Raw genomic sequence first — 16,923 nt, 5'->3', positions numbered from 1 at the left:
ATTATAACAAATTTTCTAATGTACTGTATTGTAAAAAAAAAAAAAAAAACAAAAGTTGTAATGTTCCTCAAAATTTGAATTTTTAATATTATGTTTTATATTTAAATTTATTGATTATAACAAATTTAAGGGAACATTGTCTTGACAAGTTTCTTAATTGTAAAACAAAAGTTGTAATGTTCCTCAAAATTTGGCTTTTTTTTTTTCAAAATATAATTTCTTTTCTCTTTTGTTTTTGTGTTGAAATATGGCAAGGGCATGTTTATTTTGAGCTCTACTGATCATTTTAGTAGTTTACTCTTCAAAATACTACATTTATAGCAAATGGAAACGAAGTACAAACAAACAACGTTATAATAAGTGACTATGAAATGCCTTAAATATTAATGTAAGTATCGGTAAAAGGCTACCAAACGGAGCCAGAACTACTGTAAATTACAGAACAACTAGAATCTTATGAATATTTTCAAATAAAGATCATTTTGCTTAAAGATCTGTGCTTGATTCTGTCAAAAACTTCTGGACTAGTCAGACAAAATTACAATACTAGGTTTCAAATCCTCTCATTCATAATTTATGAGACATTGTTTTCCCTTTTCTCTTGTTGGAGTGACGTTTAAAAAGACCATGAAGTAAATGATTATGATAATATGATCACGACTACAAAAACTAAAATTTCAAATATTTTATGGAAAAAAGATTCAATCAAATAGATTCCAGTACAACACAGCAACTGAGATACAACTAAAACATAACTGAATAAACAAATAGTCCTGATAGTCACAGAGTCACACCTTCACGCTGCATAGCGGGGGATATCTCTTCCCAGACTGTCTGTGATTAGCATATGAAAGACAGGAGATGGGTCCCCTTCATCCCGAGATCAAGCAGTGCCCTCAAGTACCTGCGAAATGTCTCTACCCTCCACCCTTTTGTCTTTAAAGTCTTCATGCAAATGCTGCAGGCTCTTTAATGGGCCCCGAGGCTGTCCCTCCCTCCAACGATGACCAAAGCTATCTCTATCAGTCAAAAACTGCTATCGGAATTTCTGTTTCACTCTTAAAAAATGAAGGTTCTTTATTGGAATCCATGGTTCCATTTAGAACCTTTAACAACCGTGGAACCACAAAAGGTTCTTTATAGTGAAAACAGATTCTTTAGACTATTAAAATGAAATGCTCATGTAAAGGTTCTTTGAGGAAGCAGAAATGGTTCTTCTATGGCATCAACCCCTATTTGGAACTTGTAGTTTTAAGAGTGTTTAATCGAAGAATCCTAATGGATCTTTTGACTGAATTCCAAAATTACGCAAAAAATAATCAGTAGACCTTTTAGAAAGCATAGTTCGAGTTGAACTAATAAAATTCCCAAATACATAAATGTCCCTATAGGACATCAAAAAGAGATTTTTACAACTGTAGTTCTGAGCAAGCAGCAAGTATGCAAGTTAAACTCTAAAAATCTAAAATCAACAACAAATCCAGTAGGATCTAGAAACTCCAGAAAAAAAAAAAAAACACGTAACCATATCCTCATTGTCTTTTTTTTTTTTTCTTCACGAAAGACACGAACACTCCCGTGGCCACATTTCATGAGCTCAATTAATCAGGAGACACAAACAGAAAACTCTTTCAGCTCATGGGTCACTCCACAGAACATCATGTACCACTTTTTACGGTCCTCAAAAGAGAAGCTTCGTGTCTAACATCCCACACCTCCCCAAAACTCCCTCAAGGTAAGCTCCAGCGCAGGCCACGCATATCTCATTAAAGGCCACACAGATGGGACTGTTCCTCCTGGAGGAGGTCGCCGAGGAACCCATGCTAAGTCAAGTAAAACATTATTCTACATATAAATACACCAAGACTCATACTTTTCATTTACTCAGCATATCTCTTTTATTTCTCTCTCTCTCTGGAATTTCAATTACATGCTGCATAGCTGTGGATATTTGAATAAACCTGTACTTGACTTGACCTAATTAATATTCAAGGAGTCGAAGTTGATGCAATTGATATTCAGCTCGTGTTTTGCCTAAATGATAGATGTGCCTCATGAAGTTCACTTAGCCGACTACAAGTATGCACTGCTATCTAGTACAGATAAAAAAGACAGACCTGGTTCTCCTCTTACAGACTGTTATGCCAGTGTTATTTTACAGGCCTCCTCAGCCCTTACTGTACTTGGGTTTCTGGAAAAGGGGTGTGGATTGATTCATTCATATAAAAAAAAAAACACGAGTATCCTTTAGTTCAGTGGTAACACACTGGAACATTTTTTCCCTCTAAGCTTTGCATCTGCTAACACAATGACTTGAAAAGTTTGTGTAAACTCGCATCAAACTCCAAAAAATCCAGATTCGAATTAAACTTCGCCTTGGCTGATAGTTTCACGCGCATCTGTGTCTAAACTATTCATGCATTCGGAAGAGAAGTGAATGTGAAGTTTCCTAGCCATGCAAAACTACATACATGTAACGTTACTGTGTAACACATTAGATGCGTTCTTACCTTCGGCGATCAGTGTGAACGCTAGGAAAACACTCTCGGCGTTTGTGAGTTTGCGCTCGTGCCTCCTCGCCCATAAACCCATGGTTGAAGTCGATAACAGCGACGGGTATAAATGAAAGGCTCAAAAGTTCATGTATGTACAGATATCTATTGCACTTGTGGTTTTGTCGTATAAACGCTCAAAGCGCGTCCTCCGGGAGCGCGTGCTCGTTAGTGTGGAGCTGTGGGGTTGGCTGGAGGTGTCAGGCGCTCCATGCTGAATCCAGCAGAAATCTCCTCGAAATGGAGACAAAGAGCCCCTCTGAGCGTGTGTTTGAGGTCTGTGTGAGCGCAGGAGTCGTGTTTCTCTCTCGGGTGGGTGGGCTCTACCGGGACACAGGAAGGGGAGCGGAGACCATCCTACTTTCACTCAGTTCAAGCGACTCAATGTATTAACATTATATTCAGCGTTATTTAAAACAGCCGCAGAAGTAACACAGTTGCTCAAAAGAAAGACATTGGTTCTTCAGCACGACTGCCCTCTGTTGGAAAGAGACATTGGTTTGCTGCACACGTGTACTCGGAATCAGTGGTATTGTACTGTAGTTCATTGTAATTTTATTACTTAAAACTGTCTTTATTAACCACCTGGCTACTGAAAAGGTGTTTTACCATATATGGCCATCACAGCGTTACTACACAGTTTCAAAATGTCAAAATTCCATATTTTTCCAGACTCAAATTCCCAATCCTCTCAGTGGATGTTTCAGACAATATTTAACATGAATGGTTCATACGGCATTGTTTTCAACTTTATGTTTGGTACATTTTACAAATATTTTTTTCTCAGATTTTTCTCAAAGTGACAACATACAGAGCCACCACAACAGATAATAATAATAAATAAATAAAACATGATTTTTTTTTCATGCTTAGTTTTGCATGCTTAGTTCATTTCTAGTTTTATATAATCTTTATAACCTATTTCCTTTGTGCATCAACCAGTGCTGCCAACTTAGCAATTTTGTCTAAATGTAGCAACTTTTCAGACTACCATAGCAACTTTTTCTTCCAAAAGCACCTAGCGACAAAATTAGATGTTTTTAAAATTTATTTATCAAATGTAGTGACAATTTTGCGTCGTGGTTACGTAATGATGTCACAATGTCGTTTAGCAGCTTTTAACAACAAATCAACCTTCCTTTAGCAACTTCCCCTGAAAATGAGTTGGCAACACTGCTGTCATATAAATAAAACGAGAGCATGGAAACACATGAATAGAGATCTACTTGCTCAATATTTAGCCTCCCTTTTTTCTGCATGTTTACATGAAGGCTGTGTCCAAAACTCATGCAGCTGACTTGTTTCCTCGCTGCTCAGATAAGCGGTCTTAGTGCATGAAGATATCTCCTGAAACAGAATGATGGAACTAGTTGATAAGCTGCATTTCTTCCATCACGGCTATGCTGGTCCCAGTCTGCTGGTACCAAACAAGCACTAACGAGCAGGTTTTTTAGGCAGAGCACCATGGGAGTTAGTTTGCTAGATCATTACGTGAGAGAATAAGCTAAGTTTGCACTTTTGGTGTCACCTTTGGGATTGTGTGGAGATTGAAAACAGGCGCTCCCGGTTCTGCAGCTTCACGCATGGGAGTGTTTGTCAGATGTGGTTGCCAAGGCTGATCCGGCTAATACGGTTTACCATAGATTCTAGTCTACACTACCTAGGGTACCTTGAATTAATGGAGCCCTGTTGTTCTTCTAACAGCTCACCTGCTCACTATTGCACCAGTGAAGCTGACAGTCATCTACAAGGGGATCTACGATCATCCACTCCTTTATCTCTGACAAGAGAAAGCTTATTTGAGACTCAGACATCACTCACCGTGTAGAATGTGCAGAATCTACTCCACTGCAGGTAGTGCTCAGGAATATATATTTTCTTTTACTGAAAGCTTTAGCCTTCATATTTCTCCTGACGGTAGAATAATAACATGATGGTAGATTATGACAGTCGTTCTGGATTGTCCTGTGCAGAGACACCCAAAGGTTTTTGCAGATTCCATGCACGAACCTGAAGAGAATATATTGGTTTCACAGTTAACATTGGCCGCTCTAAAAATACATAATGTTCAAAAAAATATCGGAAAGTTTCCAGTGATTCCCTAAAATCCTTCTACCCCAATGTTGAACAGGGTAGGTTGTTGAATTTATGATCTGGAGTTATTTGGTTTGCAACTCCCTGCGTGCTCCTCAGGGCTGTCCCGAGTGGCATCAGGGTAATTGGTTATCGTCTCACCACACCCAGATGCCCTCTAGTCTAGTAATAAAGCTTTGTCAGAGTAGCACCACAGTTGTGTTTAATGGATCGTACTGTTGTTTAATGAGTCTTTCAGCTGATGAAACATCAGCAGACAAAAATTCATTTGTTTGTCAATTGTAATTGATTACATGATGTGTGTGATTACATGCATCTACTTCTTTTGAATCTATAACTACTTTGGCGACCATAAAAACTATGTTCTATATAATGTGTGTACTATGAATGTATTCTGAATGTACTACATTCATCATGTTTTCATTGTAGTATGACCTACAGCATTCACAAATCTTCTTCTCCCATGGCCTCATGGGATATGTCCATCAAATGTGTACCTCAGAATCTCATCCGAAATAGTAGTTCATCCGGGTGCAAAGTGTGCTCTCTACTTGCACTTTATGTAATACCCTCTCAAATGTCTTCATAATTTTATCCATTAGGTGATTATGGTGGGTCACAGACTGAAATAGTCAAGTTATTAAACTAACATACATTTGTAAAAGCATGCAAATAATCACTGTTTATTTATTAATACTCACCTTTTCACATCTATTTTACACTTCTTACCAGACATCCTGTGGTGAATGAAGTTCAATGAAGAACTGTAATCAGTTTAGTTTCTGCAAAAAATATTTTTTTCAGAGTTTCTAGACCATTTTAAGTAAAAAAAAAAAAAAAAAAAAAAAAAAAAAAAAAGTGAGTAGGACATCATAATATTTAGCGTGTCTTCGTTAGGATGTGTAATGCTATAGTGCTGGGGGCCAGGGTTGCAAGGTTTTCACAGCAAAACATAAAAATACAAATTTCTGGGGGTAAAATACCCATTTTTTGGTGGGATTCCCCCGGGAAAAAATCACATTCCAGGAGCTAAATATCATGTTACTGGGGGATACTCCACCCCAAAATGAAAATTGTCATTAATCACTTACCCCCATGTCGTTCCAAACCCGTAAAAGCTTAGTTCGTCGTCGGAACACAATTTAAGATATTTTGGATGAAAACCGGGAGGCTTGAGACTGTCCCATAGACTGCCAAATAAATAACAGTGTCAAGGTCCAGAAAAGGTATGAAAACCATCGTCAGAATACTCCATCAGCCATCAGTGATTCAACCGTAACGTTATGAAGCGACGAGAATACTTTTTGTACACGAAGAAAACAAAAATAACAACTTTATTCAACAATTTCTCTCCTCTGTGCCTCTCCAAATCAGGGCTAAGGGCTGTCCTGTCGAGCTCAACAGCGCCCCACATGTGTTCAGTGTAAATGTGTGGTGAGAAATGGAATTGCAGCCCGCCAAAATTGAGAGTCCTGTTGCAAAGTAGCGTAGCAAATTAAATTAAATATAAATTATTTTAAACTTGTTGTTCCACAACAATTAAACAGCATTTACATAAACCCTTTTTTTATTTATATACAATTATTAAACTTTTTGCAAAGCATGTTAAGCAATTATTTATATGACAACTTTTTTCTTTTTTTAAGTTTATTGGTATTATTATACAGACTTGAGTGGGAGTGTGCAAGTTTTAAAATACTTCGACAAGGCAAACATCAATTAAAAGTACAACCTAAGCCATCAGTGTCACAAAAGCAAGGAATCAAATGTCAAAACAGTGCTTTAAAGAGTTGTGCTGATGATTTACATACGTTTGTACAATATTACATAGAACACAACAACAAAAAACTTACACTGATAAGTAAATGCAGTTACATCCTTGAGTCCAAATAGTGCTCAGATACAATACTGCTGCAAGGGGATATTCTGCCAGAGGTCCCATTCATTTGGAGAAAAAGCAGTTTTTAGATATACTAGACTTGAAGACTCCATCTTAAGAAACAAGATCAACAAGCATACCCGTAAAAAAAACAAAAAAAAAAACATACTACTGCCATTTTGTGACAAATGACTGCTTTAAACTGGAATACTCTACTAATATCTAATAATTTAATTGGCCCATACGATAAAAATGTAGAAGATTCTGAGTTTTAGCGATAGAAAAGCTCTTGCTGATGATTGTCTGATAAATGGTTTGATAGTCTGTTACACAAAGTACAAAAAATATTTTAATTTACAACAGTTTTCCAACACAAAATTGAAATGACTACTTAAAATTTCAATAACTGTAAATGTATTGAACCTTAATACCAGCTGCAGATCTCAAAACTGAACCAGTTTCTCTATCAGCACATAAAGCAAATAACGAACTACAAATGCCATCACTGAAGGATTTACGGTTCACAGGTGTGAATTTCATAATATCCGAGTCATTGCCGACTCCACGTTAGGGCACGATGGAAAACCTAGCAAAAACAATTTTCCGCACTAAAACAAACTGAACAATGAAAGTGAATTCAAGTAGTGTGTTACATTTAAATCAAGCAGAAAACACAGTAAGCGTAATGAATCATCTTCACACTACAGATTTAAAAAATAATGCCAGGTCAATCACTGATATCTCTTCCATGTGTTGACCCTGAAATCAGCAGCAGGCTATAATACAGTGTTAGTGTGTAATCTGTATCAGTTGTGTAATAAGCTGCAGTTTCTCTACTCACCGATTAAAAATAAATGTTTTCTGCACCACACTCACAACAATACAAAAGGATAAATGGGTTTTGATTGTGACAAGCTCCGCCCCTTCATTTCGAGACATTTAGCTACTCAAACATCTCCACTGGCTTAACAGGCGAGCTGCGAAAGGTTCACGAGCCACGGCGAATGAACCAGATCTCATTTCTGCGTTGGGGTACGCCGGGATTCTCGTACACGGCTACCATGTAGCGGTCTTGGAGAACATCCTCGGAGCTGCCCAGAAGCTCCCAGAGGATGCTGATCTGACGGGAGATGGTCTCCTCCGTTGTGGTGCCATTAAACACCCTAGAATGGAAGAAAAGTTCAACTATAATCATTCTGGAGCAGGCACTGCTAATGAAAAAGACTGGGCTCCAAGGGTCTGGTCTGGTCGTGTACCTGGCTATGACGCGGATCGCGTCTCTGTGAACGATTCTGATATCAGGATCGGTTGGTTCTGGGGGTCTGGCCTGGAACTCAGCGGGCAGATAATATGCCGTCAACACGTCCTTCATGAAGTTAGTACCATCTTCTGCCATCGTAATCTCATTCACAACAGGTACTGTCATGCCAAGGTACCGTCCTGGAGACACAGGGCTTAAACTGAGCACACTGGGAAACTGCTTGTTTTGTATGAAACGATGATTGTGATTATCATGATGAATATTGTAATAGAAACTATGCATGCTATAAGAGGGGTCACACACAACTCATACCCATAATGAACTCAAAAGAAGCCCTTTTTTGCATAAACACACAATCTTGATACAAATCAAACCCAAAAATCTATTTAAACACTTTGGTTAAAAATCTTTGGAGCCCACTTATTTATTTAAATTCACAATCTTTGGAGTTTATTCCACCTGTTTAGGTGATATTGTCAAAATTTCTGTGTGAATCTGGACTCAAAGTGGATTCAAATCTGTTTATTGATCCACTTTAGTCATAGTTTTTTAGCCTGTTCATTTAAAGGGGTCATACGACGTTGCTAAAAAGAACATTATTTTGTGTATTTGGTGTAATGAAATGTGTTTATACGGTTTAAGGGTCAAAAAACATTATTTTCCACATACTGTGCATTATTGTTGCTTCTCTATGCCCCGCCTTCTGAAACACACTGATTTTTACAAAGCTTATCGGTCTGAAAAGCGAGGCGTGCTCTGATTGGCCAATTATAATAAAACCCATTACAAACGAGGCATTTGTTGCATCCAGGGGGGACATAATTACTGATTATAATGACTTATACTGTCTTTTTACACATTGTGTTACATATACTGCACCTCGTAAACATAAAACCATGTCTGCATTTGTGATCAGAGAAACAACAAACAACAAGTGCTACTCTACACTGCTCCAAACTCACGTTTGAATCATCAGTGGCAAATTCTTTAAATATGTAAACATACTTCAGTGCCGGCATTGTAAAGCTCCAGACTGTCCTTGCAAATTTGGAATTGCCCCACTTTATAGAAACAGATACCAGCATTGTAGGTTACTCTCACAGAAAACAGTCCTTGTCCTCCGCAAAATGTGCAGCACACATCTGAATATTTGGGTTGAACTGTTCTGGAACTGTGTTGTAAATACAACTTAACCACTGATTTATAGTTCTGTCCTCTTTTGGAAGACCAACTAATATTTTCGCTTTCACAACGAAACAAACAGCGTCTCCACGACATGGCGCCGGCGGCAACAGCCAGAATAAAGGTTACGCCTTCTTTCTTTGCGTGAACATTTGGGCAGCATTATACAAATCTTCCCACATTATGATTTAGAGATGTGGGGGCGTGTTTAAATGAGCCGTTTTAGGAGGGTGTGGTTGACTCTCAACTTTTATAAAGAATATCTTTTTGGACTTTGAGACTTTAGTCTTTGCAACTTTACAGATCTTCTTTATTCACCAAGAGCTTGTAACACTCCAAAGAGAAAGAAAAACTTGAAATCCCATCATATGACCCCTTTAAATTGACATTTTTTGGCATTCAGTTCACCTGATTTTGATTCAACTAATGGTAATGTGTGGTGATATTAACAAAATTACTGTGTGAATCTGGACTCAAAGTGGATTCGGTTTTTGGTCCACTTTAATGATAGTTATTTTAGCGCACTTATTTATTTAAATTCACAATTTTTGGAGTTTATTCCACCTGATTTTGATTCAAGGTGTGATGATATTATCAAAATTTCTGTGTGAATATGAACTCAAAGTGGATTAAAATCAGTTTTTTTTTTAATCCACTTTAGTCATAGTTTTTCTAGCCCGTTCATTTAAATGTAAATTTTTTTGGAGTTCAGTCCACCTGATTTTTAACTAACTCTAGTCTTATGGTGTGATTTTGGTAAAATAGCACAGGCTAAAAAGGTCCATTATTATACAGTCAACAGTGTAGGAATGTATGAAGCACAGCTAAAACTGACATCACTTCCAAACCAAACAGCTTTCTACTGGTCAACGTGGCAAATCTGTGACCAAATTGGACCCACTGCAAAATCCACATGCAGAAATCTTTTGCCCTCATGCAAATTTCCAGATTGCATGGATTCCTATTGCAATGAATGGATTTCGCCTGCGATAATTGGTCAAACAACTGTAAATGTGACATTTATTATCATGAGGAAAAACTCATCTATTAACCACACCTGAGAATACTTTTGTGACATACCAGGAAAGAGTTGCATAAACACATCCATTATGATAAAACTGTGTCTTAAGAACTAGTTTGACCAACAAGCAGTTAGCCAAGAGGTAATCAGTCTCACTTTTCAGATTTGACCAGTCTACATTTTATGTAAATCACAACTGTATGTAAGTTTTTACCTTGAAATATCAGTTTCAAAGTCATTCTGATGATCCACTGACTTCTAATAAGGCAAATGGCTTCGGTTTATTTCCCAAACGTCTGTTCTATGACTGGGAAAGTTTGTTGGTTGGGTATGAAATTACACAGAAAAAAGCTAATTGTTTAACGGCAGCATGAGTAGGCTACAGCTATCACTGTAATCATGACAGTCATTTATTTAAGAGAGTGAACTGTAAGACACACAACACTACATACAGTCGCTTTAAAGTTATGTCCAGTTTTAAACAAAATACAGAAAACTAAATTGTAACAAACAATAAAAGGCAAGGGTCTCAAAGAAACGACTTGAGATAGTTTGCTGGTTAAAAGTGTACCTGTTGAATTCTCCTTGCAGATGAAGCGCATGAGCTTCATGAAAGCGTTGGAGATGCTTTGCTCATACAGCGTGTCTGCTTTACTGACACATGCCCACTTTCCTGCAGGATACACTCTCTCCTCGTACAAGACCTCGCCAAGCTGCACAAACACACACACACAATTACACTTAAACAAGTCTTTTTAGTAAAAATCATTAAATAACAACTAAATATGTCAATGCTTCTTGAGTAATAGTCAAAGTGCTCAAAGTACAAAAATAATGCGCACTGTTAGGTCAAAAATCTTTTTGACGCGATCGACCCAAGTTCGAATCTGCCTTTTACACAACTTTGTTTTCTCCCTTTTCAAATCTCATATCACATAAGCATTTATTTTCCATAAAAATGAAGGAAATAATCGAAAAGTTGTATTAAGTATCAGGTAGGATTAGGGTAGGTGTAGGGAGGGCTTTAGTGTCCCAATACATTTAATAATTTGAATTAAATAATACATCCATTTAATCATTTTAATTAAAATTCAATTTACACTCAATGGGCTTCATTTATCAATCTAACGTAGAAACGAGCGCATATATGTGTGCACAAACTAGCTTATGACAGGGTTCATGTGTGATTCATGAAACATTCGTATGCCAATCTCACAATACCAACGAACGAACGATCACAAATGTGGCGGCATGAAAACAATCGTGAAATCAATATCACAATATCACGCCCCTAAAAACAGCCCGGTTTAGAAGCCTCGCCCCTAAAGCTTACGACACGGAGAAACAAAACCCAGCCAAAAAGTAGTAGTAACTCATGAAAGAGAAATCGATCTTACTCCAAAAACACCCGTTAAACTTGTAGTTGCAAACTATTTGGCCACATTAATAATTTATATGTATATTAAAATACTGGTAGCCTAAATATAAACATTATAGCTTATTCCCCTCACTCTACAACAAATATATTAAATTTAACAGTATTCAGAACAGTTCAAGAATGAAAAATAAGTAGTTATAAAATGTTAAAATAAAACAAGTTAGGCATTCATTATAAACAGCATACAAATGTCAAGGAAAACTGAAACGGCACTGGGCTCACGAGCCTGTCTCATACCACAAGAATCCTAATGTTTCCATTTTTGCCATATTTGTAACATTTGTTTGCATAACTATTATTCATTATGTAGCCTAAACATGGCTTTATACTTCACTCATGTTCCAATATCTGTTTAAAATCCTTCACATGCGCAAAAATGTTTGTTTGGGTGCTACAGCAGACCTTTTTAAATAAACAGTAACGTTTATGTTTGGTTGACTGCATTTTAGTTTGATGATGAATGGCTGAAATGTCAGGCAACACTAGAACTAATGTTGTTTGTGTGTGCGTGAGGTGCCTGTGATCAGATGGATTTAACCACATGAAGATATAAAGAAAATAAAGAAAATGCATTAAGAGTGTCACACAAATGAACATAGCCTATACTTGTTTGCCCTAACATAGCCCTAATTTATTTTATTCCTTTTTTAGGCTTAATTTCTGTTTTTCTCTGTTCACAGAAGTGCTGCAGGTGCATGATGCGATGACTACATCCTCATGGTCTTGTTTAAGCTGCTATTTGTGCATATAAAGCTAAAGCCCTATATAAAACAATATAAAAAAAAAAGACTAATCTTACTGGTTAACGATCGACTACTAAGCCTCGGTTGATGGCCAGAAAAATAAAAATGAACAAAATGCAATTCTACAATTCCACTACATTTACGCCAACAGAACCCGATACTGCGCTTCTGTACTCATAAAAATGTCCTGATACCAACACAGCGTGTGAACAGAGCTGTGTCCAGAAAAAGAAACACTGCCAACAGAACAACAGAGAGCAGAATAGAGTTATTAATGATTAAGGATGTCTATGAAGTACATGTAAGTAATTAATATAATGTTGAACATTCAATATTCACGGATGTGTGCCGGCTGATAATCAGAGCGCGCTGAGTGGATTGAGCGCGCGGCTGCACAGATTGTGGAGTCAATATCTCACAGACATCACTGGAAAGTTTGTAGTTTGGCCGGATATGTCAAAAGCAAGCAAGCAAGCAAGCAAAACAGTGCACAAGTTACTACAGTTATTTGACTGTAAAGAGAGCGTGTCAGAGAGCGCGTACTTCTGTTGATTGCTGTTCATTCCATTAGCGCATGCATTTGGATTGAAACTAAATCATAAATATAAAACAAACAAAAATTATAGGGGCATTCACTATAAACAACAATTTATTTTAAACATCAAGCATACACGATTAAAGCAAATGTGAAACTAGCAGACTCTCTCATTCTGCACCAATGCAAACGTGTGCACGCTGTGCATGTTTAGCTTGCTTTAAAATTGTTTTTTATTCATATACACAAAGTACAGTGCGCATGGCGCAAATTACATCACCAAAAAAGTATGCACGTACTCGTATAATAATGAATGGTTCCATGCATTATTTTAGGAAAATGTTTTATGATTACAGTATTGAGCTGCTGCAATGGAGCAGCTCTACTGCGCCATTAAAATGAACAGTGCAAGTAACAAGAGCTTATACAATTCATTTTAACAGTTATAATTAAGTTTGGAAATAAGTGAAGGAAACATCTGTTTGCTAAATGAAGCCATCTAACATGAATCTTCTTCTTCTTCTGTCTCTGTACCCAATATTTGTAAAAAAAAAAAAAAGCTGTGCAAATAAGACATGAGATTTGATCGTAGCCACCACTCACGTCCATGTGTATCGGTGCATCCCTAATATTTACTATGCTGCTTGCAAGTGCAGGTAACTCAAAAACTTTCTGAGACCAGACATGAGATTTGATCGTAGCCACCACTCACGTCCATGTTAATGCATTCAAAGTTTTGCGTAGAAACAACCGTGCGCCCAATTTTCTGTCGAACATTTGTTTCGTAAATGAGGCTCAGTATGTTATTATTGCATACTGTTTTATAATGTACTACGATACTGAGGTGCAGATATCTGCCAATATTTGCAATGAGTATAAACATAGAAAATCCTGTTATTTTAACAGTGTAAATAGCATCTATCGTTATTTTCACTTCAGTGCAAATAGCCGCTGCCTAAAGAAACCCGTACAGTTGTTCTAGTGAAACAATCTAGTGATCATCTCTGATTAATTTCAAAGTGGAAGTGATGCCATTTTCCTAATTGTAATGTCCAGTGAACATGGAGCAGCACAAGTGGGCTGATTTTACCTTCTCGTGTCTGGAGACGGTGACAGAAGGCACTGGCTCTCGTTCTGAGGTCTGGTTCCTCCTCGTCATCTCCTGAATGGGTCCCCTCATCTCTACACAAAAACCAGAGTCACGTCACTGGTCTGAAAGCAGCTTTACATCGATCTAGATCAGCCAGTTTCCATGGAGATGTGTTTCTGTCAGCACTGCCTCACCTCTGGGGACAGACACATGGTGTGTCCTTCCCACCGCCTGCCAGTGGGCGTACATCCTGTCCTCCTCCTCCTCATCCATTGGCTCGGCGCTGTCGGTGATGTCATCGTCCACCTGCTCATCGTCCAGTCCGGCGAGGTCCTCGATGGAGATCAGAGCCATTCTGACAAGTGTCACGGAGAGGGACTGTGGAGCTGCAAGTCAATCGGGAAGCTCTGAAGACCGACCATTATTTATCAGAGCAATGGTTTTTATTGTCTGTATACTAACAGGGTATTAAATCATCAATCTGCCAGACTCGATCTGCTCTCAGTGTCCAATCCAGGCCTGGTTTTATGGATGAAAGAGTCTGTCTGAATTACAAAATGCATTTTGTGGAAGTAACATGATTTTGTGCATTTAAATAAATATACAGAACCAAAATATTTCTAAAAAATATTATATGGTGATCCAGACAGATCCATCCATGAAATTAGGCGGCTCTTAAAATAGATATAAAAAAGTTGCAATTCTGAGAAAAAAATAAAAATCTGAATTGCAAGGTATCATGTCAGAGTTGTGATAAATAAAATTAATAATAATAATAAAAAAAATGCAATTACATTTTTTTAAATTATGTGGTGAAAACAAGCTTCCATGGGAAATTGAAAGTTATATCTAACATTTTATCACATGATATAATACTCAGCACAGTGTACCTTTATTTATTTATTTTTTTTTTCTTGAATCCAAACTTAACAACATAACCAAAATGCAAATATACATGAAAATGTTTCATTTGCATAAGCATAAATTATAGGCTTCTAAATAATACAAGTTTCTGTTTTGAGGACTTTTAATCATCTAGATGACATCTAGCATGATGTCAAAACACCAAAATAAAATGTTTTTTAAATCTATCAAGTAAATATTAACATTAACTAACAAAATCTAGTCTAATCTGCTTATTAATAGCAACATATTAATATGAATATTTTTTCTCCTTTCTATTATTACTGGGGGAAACTAGCACAGCGTGCACTGTAAAAGCACTGGCATGGCATGAGGCTCGTGCATGATCAGTCTTAATCACTGATAGCACCACTAGGAAGTGCCAACAGTGTTTCTATTGTTTTGACCTAATAACACATGCATACATCCATTGAGCTCGCGACAGCTTCAGATGCATTTGACTGGACCCACGCAGGTGCATCAGTGCACAAGCACAGCAGGTTTTGATAATAAACACGAGCAGCAATCATAGAAACAGGAAGCATAATAAATAAGAAGCCGAGAGAAGGCCTCGTCGAGAGCTTCTCGATGTGACTGTGGTTTTGCAGTTTTGAGTCATTTCATCCAGACAATCTGCAGTGTGAGTGTTGCGTGCGTAAAACACGAATAATGTGAAAACATGAACCGAGACTGAACGGATGCGAACGCAACAGCGTGTGACTGCAGATGCACCAAAAACCGAGGAGAAATGCGGCGATGGATTTGCACACGAACCTCGCTATATCATTCTTCAATGCACTTTATTATACACATCCAGCGCCCGGTTTGCTCAGTAAAGGGAAATGTAGAAAACATTACTTTAAAGACGCCCAGCGCACATTTTACACACGTCTAACACTTCCGTTATATAATATCGATAGTTTGGGCTGGGACTTTATATTGAAAACAACGTATTATCATGATAATTAATAATGACCTACTTACCAGCAGACACAACAAACGCACCGCACAGCTTAAAGCGCTGGGGATCGCACAGTGTCGCACTGCGCATGCGCGGAGGAGTGCTCTATCATGCGCTGCCCCACGTTTACAAACACCATTTTTTGTATATGTTTAACCGCGTCCATGAGCTATTTCTTCTGTTGTTGGGGAAACACGCATACAATGTTCGCTTGAACTCGCTTGAAAACACTTTTAAATAGTTGTCGAGACAAATCAAACACATCTGTATCAACACGAATGACAAGAGTGGCTGACATGTGGGCGGGGTTTTAGAGAAAGGGGTGTGGTTAAAGTCAGCAAAAATGTAAAGCAACTTAAATGGTGATGTGGGTATTTTCTGCACTTAGTTTCTTCCTCAAAATAGGTTTAGCTATAAACAAATTGTTATTTTTTTTTAATTAGGTTTAAATCATGTACAGACTGTATGGCTATTATATAAAAGCTGTTTAATTCTTCATAGAGCGGGTTGATTAATGTGGCAGACATTGAGATCACAAGACCAAATGAATGAGGTAACCTGTATTCAATTATTGAATCACTTGAAATTTGATTACATTTGTAATATTTTTTTTTTTTTTTTTTTTTTTTTACTTTTCAAAATGTATTTAATTAATTCATTATAGATTTTAGTATAGCCCTTTTTCACATTTCGGGGGTTTTCAGCAGCAGAAGTCATCATAGTTGGGTAAGTTGTGAATGGGAGACAATCACAAATAGCCTAATTTTTTTTTTTGCATTCCCATTTGCTCAAATAGCAAAAAAAAAAAAAAAAAAAACAAAAAAACTCCGCAATAGCGTTTTCATGACTTTAAAAAAAAGGAAATAAATAGAGAGAGACTGATAACGGCGGTCAGAAGAAAGAACGATGTTAAATTCTTGCCCATATACGCTGCATTAGAAACCCCCTTGAATTAGCGTTAACTCTTCTTTTTTTTTGTAATTTGATGCAAAGTTGATATAATACAAAGTATAGTGTTATAATGTAAATAAATTAAAAAAAATTAAATATAAAAACTTTCGCGAATTTACGATGCTGATGACCATTGAAACACGCATCACAGTCTTGTGAAAAGAGTCCATTCTGTCTCTAATGAGAGGGAAGATGCTTAAAACACAACACAACAAAAAAACGAAAACATTTTGCATTTATTTTGCAAGTTTTTTTTAAAACATTTTGCATTTTGGCTATTTATTTATGTGTCAGCTGTGTTTTGCGGGTCTGA

At 37.2% G+C, this 16,923-nt stretch overlaps 2 protein-coding genes across 3 annotated transcripts in view; both read right to left on the bottom strand.

Moving 5' to 3' along the window:
* The window catches only part of LOC109047599 (inactive tyrosine-protein kinase 7-like), a 36,755-nt gene extending 33,765 nt beyond the window's left edge, over positions 1–2,990 (bottom strand). The window contains exon 1 of the mRNA XM_042748849.1: positions 2,511–2,990. Coding sequence (XP_042604783.1) covers positions 2,511–2,592 — 82 coding nt within the window. The 5' untranslated portion in view covers positions 2,593–2,990. The remainder of the gene's footprint in view (positions 1–2,510) is intronic.
* Positions 2,991–7,439: 4,449 nt separating this feature from the next.
* On the bottom strand, positions 7,440–15,835 carry soul4 (heme-binding protein soul4). 2 transcript variants are annotated; one of them, XM_019090630.2, is made up of 6 exons: positions 15,683–15,835; positions 13,990–14,181; positions 13,796–13,887; positions 10,561–10,702; positions 7,782–7,965; positions 7,440–7,688 (listed from the first exon to the last, which is right to left on the bottom strand). In XM_019090630.2, exons 1-6 carry the CDS (start codon positions 15,747–15,749, stop codon positions 7,514–7,516), a joined length of 852 nt encoding a protein of 283 aa, XP_018946175.1. In that variant the 5' UTR covers positions 15,750–15,835; the 3' UTR covers positions 7,440–7,513. The 2 variants fall into 2 exon arrangements, with proteins under 2 accessions (XP_018946175.1, XP_018946176.1); XM_019090631.2 differs by having other exon boundaries at positions 13,990–14,202; positions 15,683–15,833.
* Positions 15,836–16,923: the final 1,088 nt, after the last annotated feature.

Source organism: Cyprinus carpio, chromosome B22 (assembly GCF_018340385.1).
Source record: "Cyprinus carpio isolate SPL01 chromosome B22, ASM1834038v1, whole genome shotgun sequence".
Classification (NCBI taxonomy): Eukaryota; Metazoa; Chordata; class Actinopteri; order Cypriniformes; family Cyprinidae; genus Cyprinus; species Cyprinus carpio.
The sequence above is the reverse complement of the archived record's forward strand: the minus strand, read 5'-3'. Positions and strand labels throughout refer to the sequence as shown.

Coding starts and splice junctions, on each gene's coding strand:
- soul4 (XM_019090630.2), bottom strand. CDS start 15,749: ATGCGCAGTGCGACACTGTGCGATCCCCAGCGCTTTAAGCTGTGCGGT. Junction 13,888..13,989: donor CCATGTGTCTGTCCCCAGAG/GTGAGGCAGTGC, acceptor GTTTTTGTGTAG/AGATGAGGGGACCCATTCAG. Junction 10,703..13,795: donor CCGTCTCCAGACACGAGAAG/GTAAAATCAGCC, acceptor GTGTTTGTGCAG/CTTGGCGAGGTCTTGTACGA.